Genomic DNA, 22,311 nt, shown 5'->3' with positions numbered 1-22,311 from the left:
GCCAAAATTGAAAAATATTCCCATTTACTCGTGTTTGGTTTTTCAATTGAAAGCTGGCATTTTTCCACAGAAGCAATTTTCTTTTCTAAAAAAAAATCCAATTTTCATTCAAAAGTGGTTTTGAGAGAAGAATTTTCAACTAGCACTAGCTGGGATTATTGATGAATCTTTTGTACAGCAGGAACAGAGCCTCAAGATCATATTTGTGCTCTGCCAAAATGTAAATATTCTGCAAACAACATGTGCCCAAGGTTTTAAAAAAGGCAATGCAAAACTGAAAATACTGCATCACTATCCTAAAATTTAAGATATTTGCACTTGGAAGAGCAACCCTACAAAAAAATCACCAATTTCTCAATACAACGATGATAAATAGAGACTGTGATTATTTTCAAAGTTTCTTCAGGTGAAGATTTCTAAAAGAGGATGGACTTCAGAATAGATTATGAAAAAAATAATTAAGTACTGAGAATGAAATCCCAGAACCTGATGATCCGGAACAACTTTAATTAAATTAGAATTAATAGGGACTGAAAGTTCTGAAGAATACCCACCCCTCAAAACAGGGAAGAGAAACATGGGAAGTTTGGAGCAATTTAAGGGGCTTAATTTCATCTGGATCAACACTACTTACTCAGAAAAGATTTTGTTACAGCAGAAATAGTAAGAAACCATGTTCACTAATAAATTAGAAGGGACAATGGTCAAATGTAAAACCCCAAATCTATTTGTTAGAGAGGATCACAGAAGCATAATGTGTCAGAGGAATGCATCTGACATAGTGGTCTCTCTGAACAAAATGGGCACAAAGACAAAAATGAAAGTGAATTTAATGGGAAAAGAAAACTTCACTTCAACACTGTAAATAATTCTGATATTCAACGGACTAGGAAAATTGAAGTGAAATTGGGATGCATGCCCCCAATGTTATGCTTTCCTTAACAAGAAGAAAGCATAGTCCTGTTTTTCTGGCAACTGATTTTCCACAATTCACCACCAACACATGGTATATGTGGAAGTGCACATTCAAAGTGGGTATCAATGAAGTAGATTCCAAGGAGAAACAGCTTTTCAGATTTACTCGTATAAATAAAAAGAAAAAACACACTTTTAAAAGCAGGCCACGTACAATCATGCATTGAATGTGTGCCTGAACAAAACCTTTTATAAAAAGACTGAATTTCTTACCTGGATCTGGTGGATTTGGTGGCTGCCAGTGTGGATAGGCATTTCCCCACCCTTGTGGAGCATATGGGGCTGGAGGGCCACTGTAAAAGACAAAGAGCCACTTACAATGAAATCCAATTTGAGAATCACCTTTTGAAAAAAAAAATAAGATAACTGAAGTGTTACTTACTGAGGTGCGGGACCAGGAGGCCCTGGATTATAAGGAGCAGGATTATACGGTCCCATAGGATTGCCAGGACCTGGTGGTCCAGGAGGTCCATGTGGGCCAGGAACAACACCATGGGGCCCATGAGGAACAGGTGGACCCAAAGGATTTACTGGACCCTATAACAGGAAAGAAGTGGGCGGGGGAAGAGTGACCCCCATGTTTTCACACACCGGAAACACAAGTCTGAATTCCAATAGAAGCTCATCTAAAAGGTTTCACCCAGGTGTTCTCTAAACTTTTCCTTCCAAGCGCTGATTCATTAGGAGTTCTTTCCTAGCTAGCACTCCAATGCCTTCCTCCCATTGATTTGGTTCTCAAGGACCACGCCATTACAACACCCACACTGTTTATGGACAACCTCTCCTAATAACCAACAACAGCGGGTTTAATGTATCAAGATATTCAAAAAATCAAAATACTTCATTCTGTTGACCACCAGAAAAGTCTTTATGTTCATGTACAACTGATGATTGAGAGACAGTAATTAGACAACCACTGGCTTAAACTTTACTAGTAGGATTAAAAAAAAAGACAGAGGATATGAATGTTCTGAACGAAGATATGAAGATATAAAACAAGTCATTCTTCATTTCAACCAGAGAATTCATTTAGAAAAATTAAATGTGAAAAGTTTTACTTTTAATCAAAGGATATTGTTTCAGTTCAATTCTCTGCAAAAAAAGAACATTACCAAACTATGCATGAACTATTCTGAGCATTGTATGAAAATCAATACAGGTTTTTTAGTCCAACTGCTCACTGTTTGCATACTTAGATACTTAATTACAAATTCCAGATGCACAAAAACTGTGAAAATAAAGTCAAGAAGAAATTATAACTATGTGCAGGCAAACAAAAATGATTTAAATAGAAAAAGCAGCAAGACTACATTATGAACCATGACTGAAACAAATCTACCTGAAGAGAGTAAGAGGAGTTTGTAAAGAAATAAGTTAGTGTTTAATGTAGCTTTTTAAAAAACTTAATAGTTTAGTGGACCCAAATTGGTCTCCTAGGCTGTCAAATTCTTCATTATCCACAGAACAAGAACAGCAAAAACTGCATTCTGTCTTCTTCCCATTTAATCCTTCACCTCTCAGACTACCATCAAGAGTGCAAATTAGGCTGTGATTATGCTTACATGTCTCATTTTACAATCAGATGCTGATTAACAACAACTTTTAGTTATTATCAACCAGTTAATAACATTTGAACAAGCAACCCAAAAGAGGGAAGAAATAGAAAACAGCCTCAGCCATTCAGTTCAACTTCCTGTATTATCTCAATTGTATCTTGAAGCAATAAGGGATGAGTGTACCGGGGGCCTTTACAGCAAGTAAAAATGCCTTTTCGAATACTCACTCCAATCTTTTCTTCTATAAGTTGCCGAGCATAATCAATTTGTTGTGGTGTCCCGCGGATAGTAAACAACTTCATGTTAGGATCTGCATTCGGTGGAGGATTTCTCTGAAGTTCTATTCTAGCCCCAGATTGCTGACTTATGCTTTTGATAGTTTCACCACCTGTAATCAAAACATCCACCTTTGATGGCAAGACATTTAACTTACATACTAAATAAGATATAAGCAAAAGCCATCTACAAGGAAGTAAGTAAACTACTAAATTACAGAGTTGATAACCTATTCTTTTCAGTTACACATGGTATACAAAAAAATAAAATATTTCCTTGGGTCTGACATATTGTAAACAGTAGAGACCCAGCCAAAAACACACAAACCAAAAAGCAAACAAAACACCAGCCCCAAGGGAAGAGACTGCAAGACAATATCAGTATCTGAAAACCAGTTCAGTAAGAAAGTCATAGAATAGTGCTTTTCTTGCACATGCAGACATGTCACTTATTTAAACTGTAACAAAGTATTAGACAGGAAGATTTCTAAAATTATAAACAGATATATACACTTCACAGAAGTGTTCAATAAGATAAATTATGCATATAGAAACCAGTAAATTTTGTTATTAAGTAAAAATAACCAGAGGAAGGGAGAAAAGATTTAGTTGCCAGTTATGTAATACTAAGAACAAGATAAAATACAGGGAAAACAGAATGAACAAAAAGAAGGAACCTCAACTTCAATTTAAAAGGACACTTAATTTTAACTGACTAACGAAAAACCCGCCTTCCAAATAATGTGCTTTAAAATAAACAAAAACCAAAAAAAACCCCACAATATTTTTTCCCCGTCTGTTGAAGAGCACATACCTGAGCTCCTCCAGAGCAGTGCATGAATGGTGTCATCACGTTAGTATGAATGACAGAAAATACAACTGACCAACAGTGAAGTTAATTTTTGAACAAGTGCTACCAACTGTGCACAAGTAAACTAACTGAAAAGATAAGAACATTTTCCTCTCTAGTCTCCTTTATTTGCAGTAATTTCAAATGTTACTTATAACACTAATAGCTACACAGTTTTCAGATGGGAGATGCATGGTTTAAATGGATACAAGCTTGCACTAGTATTCCAAGTCAAAAGATGAACTACAACAGATCAATAATTTGTATTGTCTGAAAGACTCATTACAAATGAGTAAAAAAAGACAAGGGTAACAATCAAAGAGAATCTCTCATTTGACAGTGTAGTACATCTTAAGTTTTAATTAAAATATTTCAAAGCCTAGTATCTTCTATAAATTGTGGTATTTTGTAAAGGTAAAAAAATCTTAGTAATGAGACTTCATTTTATTAGATCTTTGCTGAAAAGTGCAGAGATTTCTTTTGTGACATAATTACAGTATGTGTGATAAGGAAAGTCTAAATTAAGATCATACTAAAGAACAGTTACACGCACTTGCACCAATTGGAAAAAGGTAAGAGATAAACATTTCAGCCTTTAGTTTTAAAAACTTCAGACTTATTGTTATATTTAAATAATCTTAGCAATGTGCACATTACTATGGCTACCAGAAAAAAAACATTCTTTCCTAAAGAAAAAGGAAATTAGTGCTGCATTAATCAACATGTATACAATGTGATTACATTGTTAAACTAAATTGAAAAAAATCAATGCACTTTTTGCCAAGATTTCTGGTATAACTAACTACACAAAAATGTTAAGTACTATGATTTCTAGTTAGAATATATTTTAGTTTAAAATATATTGCCTTTTCCAATGATTAATCCAGTTTTTCCAGTGGGTACAATAAAATTAAATTCCTGTAATCCACCAGGTGGCCCCATGTTCCAGTTGCCTTGGCCTCTACCCCTTCCTCGACCACCAGGTCCTGGACCACCAGGATTACCAGCCTAATGGAGGGGAAAAGTAACAAGTTAGCACACACTATTAAAACTTACTGCCTCATTTACCGCAATTAATTCATTAGTGACAACAGATGACTCTAGAACGAAGCCCACTGCCAACTAACAAGTGTCAGATTAATACATTTAGAGGCTTTATTATTTGTATATACACACACACAAACAGTAACTTATACAGTTAACATTTAGTTTGATAAGGATTTTTCATTGAAGTGCTTTCAGTCATTTTATGTTCCTGCTTAATTTCAAGATTACCCCAAGTACTGACATACCACAGGAGTCCAGTGGTCTTCCTCAAAATCACTCTGAGGTGCAAGAGGAGGGAAGGAAGACCACCTGGCATCCAGTAGGTGGAAGTGAAGAGATGGGAGGGAAGGCAGTAGTGGCTGGATAAAGGGGACAGGGTTCAGAATGGTGAGGGGAAGAAGCACATTCCAGTTTCATGTGCGCGCACATGCACATAAAGAAGTGGGTAACTGTGCTAACCTACAGTGCCCTGGTCAGAAAAGTCTGTATAGGAAGCTTTTATGCTCCTGCATCTGATTTAGCACATAGTTGAAGCATATGCACTAAACATAGCTCCCCCTGAAGAATTAAGCAGAAGGTAATGCAGTTAAACACACAATTGCTGCTGTATTTTTTAAAGGATAACCACATACAGTACCCTGCATTTCTGCAGCTGAGAGAGGTATTCACAGACAGAAAACATAAAAATGTTGAAACCACTCCTTTTGTCCCAACCACTTTTTTAAAAAAAAGTTAAAGCTTTAAAAAAATAGTGTGGGAGGGCAAAAAACAGGGATTTCACAGGGAAAAGGAGAGTTCCTCACAATACAGCAACACACAATTGCCTGCCTATTTCAGATATAAAGGTGGGACCATTAGCCAATGATTAGATAAAGGGATAGTAAGGTAGTGCACTAGACAACTGTCAACTGAATAAAAGTAGTTCTAGAATAGCCAGGACAAGACATTGCTAAGGGCTTTAAACTGAACTGAAAAAAAAAAAATAACCACCTCATTGACTGCAAACAAGAACTGCGAACAAGTATGTTTTATAGTCCATGGTCAGTTTTCCACACAGACCCAACCAAATACTACCATTAAGTAAGGTTATTAAAATGGACAGATGGCTAAAATGTGGGTTTTTCCTAACTCAAGCTGAAATTTTATTTTTTGCACAAAATATAAATATTAGCTAACCTGGACACTTCGAAGAAGGTCTGTAATAATTTCTGCAGCATGTTGACATCTGTCCGGAGGTCCTGTAATTTGGGCTATTCTATCTGGAGTTGTTCCATCATCTGGAATAAGAATGTAATATTTAAATCAAGCCATGTTTTACTTAAAAATAAAGCTAAGTTGATCAACATTTACACTCACACCACTCACCTGGCTTAAACTGGATTCTAACACCAGCATCATTCTGTATCTTTTTGATCATCTCTCCATTTCTTCCAATTACAATACCAACAGCAAATCGTGGTATTGGGACCTTAAGAGAATACATCATCAATATCTTGAAACAACAAATATTCCAACCAAAAGCCACAATAAAAAGGTATACTGGAAAACTGAACTGGTCACCAACCATACCACCTCAGCCTGCAATCCTGTCAAATCTAAGCAACTACAGAATCATGATCCTAGCTAGTAAATGGATAGGATGGCCAAAAAAAGGGGAAATAAATTCTAGACACCACAGGTTGTGATAGAGGCATCACTTCAGCAGATAGTGGTTTTCTCCCAGTCAGTGCCTGAACAGTGTTAGGGGGCCTAGGATACTGGTGTCATTGAACGATATCTCCAACAGGAACCCTCACCACTCATGGTCATTTACAATGCCATGACTTTTACAATAAAACCCCTCCAAAGCAACAGAAACTGCTGTACTTTATTGATGGCACAAGATGGCTGCTGCATTCCACAAAGAGGTGGTAGTATTTCAGTGGTGAGCAAGTGATACCTATGTGCCATAACCACTTTGGGATACAGTTAAGAGCTTTTAACGTTATTAAACACTCTCAAAGTACATAGTGAAAAATAGATTTTCAACCATACGTACATCTATCCCTTCATTTCCTCCTATTCTTGAACCATATTCATTGCGCGCCTCTCTAAAGCCACCTTGATCACGAATCAGCTCCAACACCATTTCCTTGGCTTGCTAAAGAAGAAAAAAATGTATTTTAGATTCTATAATTTTAAAACTGTTTTGTATACATAAAAAAGATAAAGCTGGAAACAAACTCCTTACTTGAACTTTGTAAGGGTCTCCTGTAATCCTAAGAGGTTTGTCTGCACCAGTGTTCTGTGGCCCATCTTGAATCATGACCATTTTGACTCCTGCTCGTTCCTATTTGACAATATAAAATTGAATTTCCATGCAATTCCAAATTCTGACCTCTCTCTCTCTCTTTCACACATACACACACACACACACCCCCACGTTTAAAACTTACCTGAAGTTGCTTAATGGTCTCTCCACCTTTTCCAATAACTAATCCTGCCTTACTAGCTGGAATCATAATTTCTTGGACAGCATTTCCTGGTCCATCACCATGATGAAAGCCAGGTGTAGGTCTTCCCTTTTCAACTATCTGATCAAGCAGTCTCTTTGCAGACCTGTGAGGACAGACGGACACACACACTGTTACTACTAAATGTATTATGAACTGCGCATTGTTCCGGTTGGAAAAAATCATTTCACGCAGCCATTTCAAAAAGTTTCTTCATTAAAATTTTAATAGACATTTATATATGTTGATATCCATAAGAGCTGTATTTATCAAATGCTACAGGATGCCTTCCCAGTCTAGCTTCTCTTAACATCTTTATGTGAGACTCCATGAAGATGAGCTCAGTGTGAACATGTGAATGTGATCGATTCACATCCTATTAAGAGTTCTAAAAAGAAGAGTAAACAACTGTACTGGTTTAGACGCCCAATTATATAATGTGAAATAAGAACGTGAACTTGTGACCAAATATCCAAGTCCCTGAAACTGTACTGACGAGACTTATTACCAGTCACTTTCTTCAGCTTTATGGCACTGAGCAGATATTGTGGCCGATGCTTTTCTACTTTCCTCTTCTGTGTTGTCTGTCGGTAGAGTCTGCTAAAAAGTCTTTCATTATCTTGTATTTAGGCCCACCTGTTTTTCTTACTTGTTTACTAGTTGTCCTAGCAAAACTCTACATGATATTAAGCTTCTCCTTTTCCCTTCCTTTAATATCTCAATTTTTAATTTAATTTGGACTATTGCTGAAGATGTTTCCTCCTTCCTCAGCATTAAAACAAGTTCTCAAACTATCAGATATGGTGTGGTATGGTATAACCTTCTTTCAGCAAATTTCAAGAAGTTCCACCAGACTTCTAGGTAGTTACCCTTTTTCCTTCTCCCCTGTAGCACTCTGATTTACCTTTTCTAGCACCAGAATTTTGCACACTTTTCAATACCAGACAGTAGGGTCTTCCACCACCATGCTACAGTAATTCTAGTTGCAGTTAGGGGATAAGTTTTTAGTTCCTTATGGCTTTTATAAGATGCTGAGTTTTAAGGACAATTTAACAAAAGCACCCAGGGGTTATTGGACAACCTATCATCTTCCTTATGAAATCTCTAAGGGCTTTCCAAAAATGTCTTAATTTTTTGGCGCATTCGTCATACAAGGAGAAATCCTCCTACATTCTCATTTGCCTGTCCTTGTTCCATAAATTTGTTTCCAATTTAAAGTTGTCAATGTTTATCAATAGTCACTTCCATTTTTCTAGTACAAGAAGAAACATTCCAACAATACCAACAAATTACAAAGATAAACATTACTAAAAAACTGCCTTAAATATATATAGTAGACCCGCAAAGTTTTGAACACCAGAGTTACAAACTGACCAGTCAACCACACATCTCGTTTGGAACCAGAAGTACACAATCAGGCAACAGCAGAGGCCAAAAAAAAAAAAAAAAAAAGGCAGCAAATATAGTACAGTACTGTGTTAAACGTAAATTACTAAAAAATAAAGGGAAAGCAGCATTTTTCTTCTGCATAGTGAAGTTTCCAAGCTATATTACGTCATTGTTCAGCTGGAAACTTTTGAAAGAACCATCATAACGTTTTATTCAGAGTTTCAAACATTTCAAAGTTACAATCTCCATTTCTGAGGTGTTCGTAACTCCGAGGTTCCACTGTGTACCATGAACTAGCTAAATAGGAAACAAACAATATAACAATCGAACATAAAAAATAAACTGAAAATTTCTACTTTTCCCTTTAGAAGTCATTTGGGAATCAGTTTATTTAGAAACTGAGGACAATTATTGCCTCACCACCTTACTATCGCCAAAGACAGTCACTAAAACTAAATTTCACAACAGAAGTCTGAAATTCTAAACTCCTACTTATTAAGATAACATACAGGCAAGAGTCAAAGGCCTGACCAAACAAAGAGGTCCTGCACCGTGACCTGAAGCTCAGGCTTTTGTACCGTTGAAAAGATCAGGTTCCCTGCATCTTCCACTGAGAGTGACCTACCGCCAGTCTTGTAAAGTTTAACCTTAATAACAGACACCTAGAGTGACCTAGAACAGAAATTCTCAACCTTTTTCTTTCTGAATCCCACAAACAAGCACTAAAAACTCCATGGCCTACATACACCACCACAACTGATTTTTGCATATAAAAGTGAGGGCCGTAGCTAGGGGGATAGTAAGCGGGGCAATTGCCTGGGGCCCCATGCCACAGGATCCCTGCACAGCTACATTGCTCAGGCTTCAGCTTCAGCCATGAATGGCAGGGCTCAAGTAACCAGGCTTCAGACCATGCAGTGGAGCTTTGGCTGTCTGCCCTGAGCCCCAGTGAATCTTAACGCTGACCCTGCTTGGCACCCCTCCAAAATCTACTCGCGGCCCCTGGGGACCCCGGACCCCTGGTTGAGAACCACTGTCCCAGAAGAACTCAACTACTGGGATGTAGGGAGAGGGGCATTCTTTCAGCTAACTTGGTTTCAAACTGTTTAGGGATTTACAGATTAATATTTACTATAAATTTACCATAAATCTAGTTTTATTATATAGAAAAAAATGTATTCCCTGTCCCAAACTGCTTAAAATCCAAATTAAGATCACTACAAAACAGAAGGAGACTATTAGCAGAGAGAGTAAGGAGTAGGAAGATTTTAGAAATGTTGCAGAGAGAAATACTGGCTTAAGGAGAGGAGGAAGGAGCTGAAATGGAAATAAAGAGAGAAAAGCTGAAATGGAAATAAACAAAAATAAAATTGTTGACAATTAAAGAAAGAAGTAGTCAGGGACATCTAGGAACAGATATCCAGAGAAGCAGTTGGGAATAGTCTGAACCAGGGGTTCTCAAACTGGGGGTCGGGACCCCCTCAGGGGCTTGTGAGGTTATTACATACAAGGTCGCGAGCTGTCAACCTCCACCCCAAACCCCGCTTGCCTCCAGCATTTAAAATGGTGTTAAATATATTTAAAAAGTGTGTTTAGCTTATTAGGGGGTGTCGCACTCAGAGGCTTGCTGTGTCAAAGGGGTCACCTCTAAAAAAAAGTTTGAGACCCACTGGTCTGAACACAAGGGGAGAGAAATCAGATCAATCCATGTTGAGATGCTCCAGGGCATGAGACGGGGAAGGGCCCTTTCCCAGAAGGCTGGAAGGAGGAGATTCAAACAGAGCCTCCTATGAGTCCCAGCTCTGGGGCATTGTGCCATCACACACAGGGAGGGAAAGGTCTCATTGTCTGTGTCCAATCAGGAAATAAGGTTCCACCTCACCTCACCTCCTCCCACTTGGGTATGCTTCCCTCCCAGTCCTTCTGAACAGCAGCAGACAGGCAGCTGGGGATGGTGGAACAAGGGGAAGGGGTTCAAAAAATGTCCAAGCTGCAGCTCGTGGGCCATATGTCTAACATCTTCACACCAGGTACTTCCTCAGACATTTCAACATTACTTCTACTCTCTAATATTTTTAAATCAATTATTTTCCCAGCAAGGTCCTTATAATGTAAGGACTTTAGAAGAGCACAGACTGCATTATCTGGGTTTGATAAGGATGCCCAGATTTCACAATGGTTACACAGCAGGCTGCAACTCTTCTCCACAGGCCTAAGCATACTCTCCTGTTGAGTGTAACAAGAGGCAACTCTGCATAACTAAAGCCTACTGAGTCCTGTGGGAAGAAAAAGTAATTGTTCCTTTATTGCTGCAAGAAGCACTAATGAATACATCCAATAACAGGTCAAATAAATATTTTTATAATATTTTAGTTTACCAACAACCATCGTTTAAAGAGTCAGGTAATTCCGATTCAAATTTACATTAAAAAAACAAAAAAAAAACCCCCAAAGATCTGAAAATGGATATTTAGGAATATGCTTTCCTCCCCAGGTTCTGTGCAAAAAAATCCAAAGAGGAAAACAAACCTGTCCCCAAACCTGGCTCTTTCTGATTCCCAGCACTCTTTCAGAAGCTGCAGGAACCAAAAATCAGCTCTTCAGTTCTCAACAACCCATGCTAATGTTAGGGAAAAAGAGTTTCCCTCCCGTCTAGGGTTGGGAGGGTAGCCTTCCCTGTATTAGCCAAACAAACACAGAGTCAGGACTCTAAGATAAAATAAGGCACTTTAATGCTAGCAAGTACAACAGCTGAAGGGCTCACCAATTCCTACACAGAGGAATATGGCGAAGCCCAGTCACTAACACTGCTATTTACAAAACTATTTTTTAAAAATCCATCACCTCATCTTAGGTTCTAGGTTCTGTGCATTATAGCTCAGCTTGATGAATCCAGTAAACCATAATTTAAAACTTCTCTCTTTAAATACTATAACTATCAAAAAAACATTTAAACTCTGGTGAAATTCTTTGCATGTCATAATTGACAAAACCTCTTATCCAATTAATTTCAAATTTCATAGACTGTGGCCAAGATAAACAGACTGTCAATCTTCAGGAAGGTATTTCCCTTTGTATGTTAAATTTTACACAAATACCAAAATAAAGCTTGTAAAAAATTCAGTTGTAATTCTAAATTTGGATAGGTAGCTGCTGCCCCATATTGATAACAACGGCTGCAGATGTCATTTAACAAGATCAGCATGGATCCTTTTTAGGTGGATGGACAACAGTAAGTCTGTTTTTAACCCCAGTCTAAACCACATTTGTCCAGATCAAAGATAAAGTTAGGACTGAAATTGCTACAATACCTCTCTCAAACATCTGCCCCCAAATTATGGTCACAGTAGATAACTGGCAAGAATATTCACATTAAGAGATAGCTTCCTGAAGAGCGAACCCGCCACAGTTACTGAAAAATGGATGGATTTCCAAAGAGCAATACCAACTGCCATCAACTGACCCCAGATCTCCCAGCAGGCCTTACCAAAAATGTAAGAGCACAGGGGGCTAGCACACAGGCACTGGGACAAAAATCCATTCCATCTAACATCTCCTCAAACAAAACCAGAGTAAATTAGACTCAGAGGCAACAGTCTCCCACATTGACACTGCCTTTACAGTGCTGGACAAATAAGCCTGGATACACATTAACTTTTCAATTAAATTGAAAGAAAACCGCTCAACACTAACAGCTAGGGCTGGCCACATCAACTAGACCAGTGGTTCTCACACTTTTTTTACTGCAGACCACTTGAAAATTGCTGAGGGTCTCGGTGAACCACTTAATGATCTTTCCAAATGTTGTTTGTACCATTAGTTAACTATTATAAAGCTCTTTGGATAAAAGCGCTATATAAAAAAACCTTAACAGTAATTAACGTGTTTTTTTTCTTCTACAAATAAAAACACACAACTCATATTTTAGTACCAGCAGTCTTACCTTTCTAATACGATGGAGGTGCCCTCCCTCCCCCGCTGCCACAGCCCCCAAGCTGGGAATTGGAAGGAGGGGGATCTCTCCCCAGCAGCTGCAGCCTGAAGCTAGGGAAAGTCGTCTCTTTCTCTGGCTGCCGCAGTCCTGCACATCCCAAATCCCCTCCCACCACCACCTTCGTCTCACTCCACTTCCCCCTCCCACCTATTCCTCCAAAGGCCACCACCTCACCTTATATGTGCATCTTCTCCAGGGTCCAGGCATCTAATTAGTGGAACCACACCTGCGCAGCTCCACTAATTAGGTGGGTGGCCCTTCATTCTCATGTGCAGCCAGCCAGGCGCACACCTTAGAGGGGAACTATCCGGGGACCACCTGAATGGAGTCCGTGGACCACAGTTCGAGAATCTCGGCACTAGACTTTCCAGCATTCAACTAGAATATACTCTGCTGCTGCTATGCCAGACAAAGTGTAATTTCACAGCTTAACCCACCACAGCACAGGATGGTGAAAATTCTCTCTGCTGATGCAAGTCTTCTATCAATAGGTACAGGTCATCTAAACCAGTGGTTCTCAAAGCCGGTCCGCCGCTTGTTCAGGGAAAGCCCCTGGTGGGCCAGACCGGTTTGTTTACCTGCCGCGTCAGCAGGTTCGGCCGATCGTGGCTCCCACTGGCTGTGATTCGCCGCTCCAGGCCAACGGGGGCTGTGGGAAGCGACGTGGGCCAAGGGATGTACTGGCCATCCTTCCCACAGCCCCCATTGGCCTGGAGCGGCGAACCGCAGCCAGTGGTAGCTGCGATCGGCCGAACCTGCCGACGAGGCAGGTAAATAAACCGGTCCAGCCGGCCAGGGGCTTTCCCTGAACAAGCAGTGGACTGGCTTTGAGAACCACTGATCTAAACCATAAAGACATGTAAGGATTCAGACTAGGCAGCATCTAAACATCTCTGTCTCAGCTAAAAGCTTACGTCTTGTGTACTGGAAAGCCTTGATTTATCAAGTACCACCATGATTACTCCCACAGCTACTATATAATAGGACCACGTTTATCTTCATGCCATTGGGCCTTCTTTTAAAATCCTAAATGTTTTGACTGTACAACAACATACCCATGACTGTGCCTTGAGTAACTTCAAAGAAGAGAAACTAGGGTTGTGAGCTGTCGCTCACGAAAGCTTATGCTCAAATAAATCTGTTAGTGTCTAAGGTGCCACAAGTACTCCTTTTCTTTTTAGGGTTTCTACTATTACTCCTCAATGGAGAAATTTCCACACCCACCTAATTCCAGTTCCTTCTTTATCAATTTTGTCTTCTGACTAATAAGTGCTTATTCTATCCAGCCAGAGTGAATCTAATCTTGTAACATTTTGTTGTGATCAGCTGGTCCACTAAAAAACTATTCCTGAGCAGGCCAATTTGAGGAAAGGCATAAGACCCTTTCAAAGTTAAAAAAAAAAAAAAAGCATATGTTCTAGGCTCCCCCTCCCCCTTTTTTACGTATGTTCAATAAATGTTAATGTCTTTTTGCTTAGTGACATATAGTAAACTAAATTACTTTGCAACAGATCAAATTCAAATTACTGTTAACATTATGGCAGTAAGAAAAATAGTAAGGGAACTCAATTTATGACTGTCCTACTAATCAACCAAGCCCTACTAATCATCCAAAACACACTTCAATATTAATTTCATCCAGCAAATTACATACCAACATAAAATCAAATGAAATGGACACCACCACTCTGATCCCCCACTTTGTACCCATGCTGAAACTAATGTACAGTTTCATAATAGAATGATTTCATAGTAGAATAATTACTAGCCAAAATTGGTCCAGTTGCATTGTTCTGTCAGATCTTGATAATATAAAGATCACATGTTTCATCCTTGATTTAATAATATCCTTAGGGTCTGATCCATCAGCATAGATCTGATTGCAAGAAAAGGGAGTTACTTCATTTTAACAGTTGAATGGTTATATTTGGGCTCAGCAGAATTCAATTCTTATTTTTAAGCATTTTTCTAGATGATCTATTTAAATTTTCAGAGTTGTGGGAAATTATCCCGTCCCCCCAAGACAACAGGGGGTCAGTATAGTTACTTAATGAGAGTAAACGCTCAGATTCAAAAAATTAAAGCTTTATAACTGTTAAAACACAAACTGTCAATAGCACATGACAGAGTATGCAAATGAAATATCCTTAAATTCTCTCAAGCATTTTTCTTTTTTTGCCTATCTGTAAATTTTAATCATCAATGGAAACACTGTCAGATTCTGTGTGCTGTATGTTTACCAATAAAAACTGAATCCTTCCAAGCCTAGTTATTGTCACCTCACTGTATAGGAGTCATATGATATATTTCAAAATATTTTTAGATCTAAAAATATTAAACAATGTACTTACTGAACAGACTCGGGTGTTCCAGTTAACATGCAAGATCTATCAGGCAGGCCACCGCTATCTATAAAGTTTGTAAAATGAAACAGATTTAACAATTTTGTTTAACTTGCAAGGAATCAGTAGCTAAGTAAATAGAAAAGTGTGCTGTGAGAAGTTTTAACAGCTCACTAAACCCATAAAATCATGGTCTCAAGATTTAGGACTGTTTTGCACTTTAATGACTTGTACCTATTCCCAGTTGTTAAAGGTGAGAGTAAATTTAGTTGAAAAACCAGCGATCAGGGTTCCGTGTTCCAAACTTGTTACCACTAAATGTATATACCTCAAAAGGAAATAATTACCAGGAGCAATCTGTATTTTGCATCCAGATTCTTGCTGTATGCGTGAAATCTGTTCTCCTCCTCTGCCAATTACTTGAGGGATAAAAACAAAGGATGTTACTAGCAATAGCAACATTTGTTAAGACCTCCATTATATTGTATATTATATTTATATTACTTACTGAATCCAACCATTCCATCTGGAACTTTGTACTCCTCTGTCATTACAGACCTAAAAAAAGACAAAATACAACAGAAGATAACATGCTGATACACTGGCTTAGAATTTAGAGAATATTTTTCATCTGTATAGAAAGACTGGCTACCTTCCCCCCCATCACACCAAGGAGGAGAGAAATACTGTAACATTTTGGGGAAATGCCTTTCTTTGGGTGCATCTACTTAATCTACCGTATCTAGTGACTTGAACGGGGGCCAAGCGAATGCATTTTTACTTCAGAAGTTTTGCCCATTTTAACCTGAAATCCTTCAGGTTAATCAGAAATTAAAAGCCAAAATGACAATCTGTAAACACAGAATACCAAACAGTAATATTAGAAGGCAAAAATGACATTCCTAACTAACATAGTATAAATTTAGATACTAGATTTAGGTACTTCATAATAGATCAATTATTTCTGCTAAAAATCTGTTTGGCATGAAAAAGACCAGTATATTCCATGATTATTAAAACATTGCTATTTATGTAGCATTCGAAGTATGTTACAGATATACGAAAATATAGGCCATTTCCAGATCAAAACAGAAAAATGTATATCAAGAATTAAAAGGGTATGTGGGCAGGTTGGTTAGTTTTGTGGTTTTGGTTTTTTTGAGGCAGCAGAGGGAATAAGCAAGATGAGAAGAATGCAGCATAAGTTATTGATCAGATATGTTTGACATAAATTTTGTTAACTCCAGTATTTTTCCCCTTAAGAAATCTTTCCCTTTTGCTTTTAAAATAATCTTTTCCTTCAGACCAGATGCCTGACCCTATGGACCACACCTCTCACATATGACATATCAAGTCCCCATACAGTTCTAGATATGGGATAGGACACTAATCCTATTACATACATTTCAAATATTTAGCTTATGCCTGTTGTGGCTAAATTCTAACAAGCATCACTTAACAATTGTGTTTCATTATTATGTTCAAACGTTATCTTTTTGGAAGAAAAGTTTTGAAGTTGTTGCCTGGAAATGCATCAATACTAAAAAGCAACTGTAAACAAAACGTTAATTATGGCTCCTACCTTTGTTGCTGATGCATCGGGGGTAGCTGGGTTCCAAAAGCTACAAATAAAAAAGTATTTTTAAAGTTAAATTCACAAATAAAGGCAAAATTCTCTCACAATTACGCCAAACATTTCCCACTAACAAACTATCTGTAGCTACTTCTGACAAAACTGGGTTTTAAAAAAAGTTGCCAAGAAGTAGTATAAAAGTATAGCTGAAAAAGACAAACTGATTCTCAGCTCTGTTGCTAGTACATAATATTCCACAACTATCAAGCTGCTCAAAAACAAGCCTATTTTACTTAAAGAAACTTGAGACATACAGGTCAAGTCATCGTGATCTCACTGGTCCAACATTACCTACCAGAATACTGCATCATACCCTTGCTCTGAAAATGTACACTTGTTTAGGTTTTATTCACAATGAAATAAAAATTACTTACAGTCATTCTGAGGAGCAACTTTCTTAGCATCTGGTTGATCTGCAAAATTAAGATTTTTTTTATTTTTTGCCAAGAAACAAGAATCTTTTAAACTAGTGGCTGTCCCATAGTGTGAATCGTAACTTTTCCAGTGTACTTTTTAGTCAATGAATTTGTTTTTGTTTTGGTAATTTCAGGGAATAGATCTGAATAAAAAAGAAACCTTATAAGCATTCAGCACTTGGTTAGTATACTTGAAAAGAAGTTAAGTATTTCCATTTGTCTATTCAGTGGTTTAAGAAAAGCACAGTTTTAGAAACATATTGTAGATTGGATATCCATAAACAGTCAATGAAACTTTGCTAAGACAAGCAACGACATTTAACTATGCTCCTAATAACTGGCTTCTCAAGCTAATGATGCTTCTACAGTAAGAACTGAAGAAAAAAGTCCACCAAAATCAGTATGAAAATAAACAATGGCTTAAAAAAAATCTGACAAGTGACCACAGATCTACACAGAATATCAAAATTGAAGAAGCAACAATAATCCCACTGCAATCTGAGTCTGAACTGTGGTATGAAATTCCTATCCAAATATCAAGCATTTCACAGCATAAAACTTCAAAAAAAAAAAAAAAGAAAGAAAAAGAAAAAAGAAAAAAAAAGATTCAAAGCAACTCTATCACTACCATCCAAAATCCTTTTTGTACAAGTAAGCGAAATGAAAGGTATAGACAACCTATATCTGAAAAGACTACTTCAGATGTTTCCTTCCCCACCCCAAATTCAAAGTTATGCGATGAACCATCATAATTTATGTGTAGCAAAAAGTCAGACACATAATCCAAGGAATATTTGTGTCATCCATTTCAAAAGATCCACTAGTTTATTTCACGTTTACATACTAAACACAGGTAATAAATAAAAATTCCTGCCTTTAAAAGGAGAGGGCATTCCCTCCCAGTGTGTTGTACTGCTCGGACTTGTCCAAGAGCCATCTACACATAAAATAAAAAGAATACATTACATACATCATCTGAAGCATCATTAGCTCATTTTTTGTATATTAAAAACCTCACTATTAATAGAAAAACACTTTAATAAAGAACACAAGAACTCCTGGTCTAAAGCCTTAGTTACATTCTGTAAACTGAGTCACAATCCTCTTAAAGGAAAAAAAAAGTCACAACTCATATAGACCTAACGAAGTATTTTCAACACCTCCAAGTTCAGAAGTTTCTCTCCATAATTTAGTCAGGATTAGGTGTGTATATTAAACGTATCAAACCCTGTTAAGTTCACACTAGTTGTGTAGTAAAAATCAGAAGACACGCAACACAATTCAGTAGCAAACTTTTCTGCAACGTAAAGCAAGTCAAAAAGTGGAAACCGCAACAAAAGTAGAGGAAATATTACAGCATGATCTTATCAGGGTTCATGCGTGCTGTATGCTGAAGTTAGTAAAAGATTTAGCCAAGTCTAATAAGTAGAATTTTTATTTTCCTGTCTTTTTTTTTTTTTTTAAAGTCCTATGCCTTTACAATGAAATGCATTAAAAGTAGTTTACCAGATGCTGTACCTTCAATAATAAATCAGATGTCAACCAAGCACAGGTTTGAAAGGTGACCACCTTCAACACCTTAACAGTGAATAAAAGATTTCAGCAATGTACCTGAATAAAGGTATCTTCAAAATTATTTATATTTCACCTACCTTACGCATGGGTTCTCCTCTTAAAATTTACAGCATCATGTCAGTACAAGAGGTTAGATAATGGTCTAAGAATTGATTTACACAAACTTCAGATTTAAGACCGAAATAGCACCACTGATTCCTAAACAAAAATCCATATTAAAACCAAATTGGAAAAGCGTGTGGTGTTCTTTAAAGAGATCACATGTCGGTACAATATGGATCTATACTATTGTTTCTGTGGAAAATTTATGACGTTTTTAACACCGCTGCCATGAAAAAAAATGAATTAAGGTAGTAAACACATTTACTGACATCATACCTCCATCCTCAAGAGGTCTTTTTTGTCCTCCATAACCATAATCATTTGAATTCATTGATGTCCCTCCATCACCTCCAATTTTCGCTGCAATCTAGATAAAAGAAAAAATAATGAAAACAAACATGAGATGTTTTTGATCTGCAAGGTAAAAAGTATCAGTCCTGGTTTGCCCTAGTTTTGCTGGAGGACCTAGTGAAGCTTTAAAAATATATATATATTAAAAACAATATATATCTTAAAGACAAAAAAAGTCCCTCTCTTTGCATATCATCTTTGAGCACTCTTGATCAAATGATCATTTTGCTTTAAGAAGGGCATTTAAAAAGCATTTTGCATTGTTACAGATTTCTCTTTAATAAAAGGAAGCTGTTGTACTCATGAGGTTACACCCATGGAGGAAGTAGAAGAGACTGCTGCATGTAGAAATAGCAGCACCATGTATTTTCCCACAAAGTCATTGAGATTTTACATCTCATTAAAACAGGTTGAGTTGCCTAACAGAGAACCCAACTCCTAGCAAGATCACCTTAAATCTCATTAAGTGCATTATCTGACTTTTCCTTTATAAATACTGTGTAAAGTTACATCTTGCTTGTTACCAAATGAAGTCTTATGTGCAGCCAACAACTGAAAAAACGACAAATGTGCAAATCAAGCTAAAAGTAAAACTAAAGGACGTAAGAGTACTCAAGGGAAACTTGTAGTTTTAGCTCACGACCCACGAACCCAACACTTCCAAACTAGTTTGCGCAGGTTACCAGGATACTAGAGCGCCTCAGGCAACATAATAAATGGAACTGAAACTGAGCCTTTTAGAACACGAGGGGGGATCCTCGCCGAAAACCTGCGACGAGCAGCTCCTTCTCCCTCGCCTCCCCAACCACCGCAGGGCGGTGACCCAGGGCTGCGCGCTGCCTGGGATAAGGCGTTTTCAATAACTCGCGGTGATTTCACTATTTGCATCCCCCCAAACGGCTCAGGAGAAGGCCGGGAAAAGTCCTCTCCCTTCACGCAGCTTGCGGGAACAGGGGGAAGGTTATCGGGGATCGAGCAGGGGTAGGGGACCCCCCGCATCCCATTGTGTGGTGAAGGGGCAAGAGCGCTGCGGGAGCTCCCCACTGTGTGTGCTGGGGAGGCAGAGGAAACCCTCCTCACTGCGTACATAGGACGGGGAATGGGGAACAAACAAATAACACCGCCATCAACGTGCGCGGAAAACGAGGCCCCTGAAAGGGAAGCGGACCCAGCCGTGCGCCAGCCCCCTCCCCAGAACAAACCCCTGAAGCCGCCCGATACGCTTCAAAGGATTTGCGTAGGACCCACCCTATTTGTCCCAGAATAGGTAGAGGGGAGATTCCGGCGCTGAGGATCAGAGGAGGCCCTATCGGGGGCCGCTTCCAGGCCCCCGAGCCTGAGGGTCGGAGCTACCGATGGGCTGGTGCCCACATTACACACCTGCCTAGCCCGCTGCAGTGCGTCTTTAAAGGCATCGTTGACTCCCCCACCTCCACCTCCTCCTCCTCCGGGCGCGCCCGAAGCAGGAGGGGGCACCGTGGAATAATCCGCCATAGCCGCTCCGCCGCCGCTTCCTGCCCTACTCGCTGCCTGCCAAGAAAGAAAGAAAATGGCGGCGGGCGGGAGCCTTTCACATTCCTGCGCGGCATCGTGCTCAGGGGAGGGGGGGGGCATGGAAGGAGAGGAAACCTCGCGAGACCTCTAGAAGGGAGGGGTGGGATTTCGTGGCGGCTCATGTGGAAAAAGAGGAAATCTCGTGAGACTTCATTCTCACAGTATCTGTGTGGGGTCGAGTTAGACCTCCAGAGATGTCCTTCAGGGCCATGGAGGGGGAAATCTTCAGAGGCGGGGATATAAGGCTCGCGATAGTTCCTTCCTGGAACGGGATTTAAGAGGCCCCATTGCGTTACGATTGGGGGGGGGGGGGGGTAAGATTTCACGCGATGACTTTTATCGGTTCGGGATTTGGGAGATGGCAGAAAGGGCACAGGTGGATCTCGCGAGCTTTAAAGGTTAATTTTCAGCGCTTAGGGCTACAGCCTCCGCTGGAGCGCGGTGGCTGCTGGGAGCTCGGTTGGCTCGCGACCTGCTAACGCTGACCGAGACTTCTGCGGCTTCCAGTGAGTCGGGGAGGGTGAGCGGGGCGAGGCTGAGCGGTTACTGCCGTTCGCAGGCCGCTGGGGTCTGACCGCCGCCACCCCTTGGGCGCTTGCCCCATGCTGAGGGAGCTCGTTGCCTCCAGGGCACAGTCCGCCCCCCCCCGAGTTCCATCGGGGGGTGACATCGGGGGGGCGCAGAGCTCCTTGCGCGGCTCTGGGGCTGCCCCCCGGGGCATGCTGGGGTGGTGCCCCTGGGGAGGAGAAGTATCACTTGCCAGGTGACTGCCGCCGAAAGCGGGTGCAGCGAAGCCGGTCAGCCCGCTGGGCGTGGGGCTTGCAGCGCTGCGGGGGGGGGGGCGGCGGCTTGTAAACTGGCGTTGCTGTTGAGCGCGGTGACGGAGCAAATATCACCCCCGTGTAACGCGCTCAGGCTACCTCGAACGAGCGCTTCATTGCGACGGGAGGAGGGATGGGGCCGGAGGCCTGCGGGGCCGCGCCGCAGCGAGGGTTGAGGAAACTGGCAGCGCCTCAAGAGACAGCCGCGGTGGTGGTTGTTCGCTGCAGCCTGGGGAGGTGAGCCTGCAGGATATGCAGAGCTATTCTGACCAGCTCAGGACCTCAGACGTCTTTGCTTGGCATGCCAGCCAAGGTGGGGGTGGAGGGGATCAAAAGCCTAGGTTGTTCTTCAGGGGTTTATGACTCTTTCTCTAGCGTGGCCTCTCTTTTCAGCTAAATGCAACCTGGCTTTTTAAGATGTACCACCACTGAATTCTTTGTGCCCCTTGCCTTGGCATTTAACTACTCTCATTCAGTCAGAACTATTTTTGATTTCTTTTTAGGATATTCCTTTTTCAGGATGGTGTGCTCTGTTGATTCTAGCATCTTCCTACTAGGCTTCAGCTCCTGCAGGAGATGGATCGTGGCTCCCGCTTCTTCTATGCCCTGGAGTAGAAGACGGGAGGTTAAGAAGCATGTCATCTGCCTTTTGGCAGCTGATGGTACCCCTCTCAAGGATCCAGTGGAGATGTGCGAGAGGGCCCAGGCCTTCTATGCTGGCCTTTTCTCCCCAGATCCTGCCAATGCTTGCCGAGTGCTTTGGGACAAACTCCCAACGGTCAGCATGGGCGATCGGGACCGGCTGGCGCTGCCTCTCACTCTGGCCAAGTTCTTGGAAGCCCTCTATCTCATGCCCACTAATAAATTTCTGGGCATGGACGGGCTGACCGTGGAGTTCTGCCGCATGTTCTGGGACGTCATTGTCCACCGTCTGGGCCA

General features: G+C 40.2%; 1 protein-coding gene across 8 annotated transcripts in view; it reads right to left on the bottom strand.

The window, feature by feature from the left end:
* FUBP1 (far upstream element binding protein 1) overlaps positions 1 to 20,599 on the bottom strand; it is a 41,723-nt gene extending 21,124 nt beyond the window's left edge. For 3 of the 8 annotated variants that reach the window (XM_073357275.2, XM_073357271.1, XM_073357272.1), the window contains exons 1-17: positions 20,378 to 20,589; positions 18,923 to 19,013; positions 17,844 to 17,906; positions 16,928 to 16,966; positions 16,503 to 16,542; positions 15,429 to 15,478; positions 15,268 to 15,339; positions 14,930 to 14,987; positions 7,139 to 7,301; positions 6,934 to 7,032; positions 6,742 to 6,843; positions 6,069 to 6,171; positions 5,880 to 5,980; positions 4,523 to 4,664; positions 2,759 to 2,919; positions 1,358 to 1,512; positions 1,189 to 1,268 (exon numbers count right to left, since the gene is read on the bottom strand). In XM_073357275.2, the coding sequence (XP_073213376.1) occupies positions 1,189 to 1,268; positions 1,358 to 1,512; positions 2,759 to 2,919; positions 4,523 to 4,664; positions 5,880 to 5,980; positions 6,069 to 6,171; positions 6,742 to 6,843; positions 6,934 to 7,032; positions 7,139 to 7,301; positions 14,930 to 14,987; positions 15,268 to 15,339; positions 15,429 to 15,478; positions 16,503 to 16,542; positions 16,928 to 16,966; positions 17,844 to 17,906; positions 18,923 to 19,013; positions 20,378 to 20,491 (1,633 nt within the window). In that variant the 5' untranslated portion in view covers positions 20,492 to 20,589. Of the gene's footprint in view, positions 1 to 1,188; positions 1,269 to 1,357; positions 1,513 to 2,758; positions 2,920 to 4,522; positions 4,665 to 5,879; positions 5,981 to 6,068; positions 6,172 to 6,741; positions 6,844 to 6,933; positions 7,033 to 7,138; positions 7,302 to 14,929; positions 14,988 to 15,267; positions 15,340 to 15,428; positions 15,479 to 16,502; positions 16,543 to 16,927; positions 16,967 to 17,843; positions 17,907 to 18,922; positions 19,014 to 20,245 lie in introns of all 8 variants that reach the window. The other 5 variants (XM_073357276.2, XM_073357273.1, XM_073357274.1 and 2 more) reach the window with 3 other exon arrangements.
* Between the last annotated feature and the right edge of the window lie 1,712 nt (positions 20,600 to 22,311).

The sequence above is a fragment of the Lepidochelys kempii genome, chromosome 8, assembly GCF_965140285.1.
Source record: "Lepidochelys kempii isolate rLepKem1 chromosome 8, rLepKem1.hap1, whole genome shotgun sequence".
NCBI lineage: Eukaryota > Metazoa > Chordata > Testudines > Cheloniidae > Lepidochelys > Lepidochelys kempii.
This window is presented reverse-complemented; position numbering and strand designations above follow the sequence as displayed.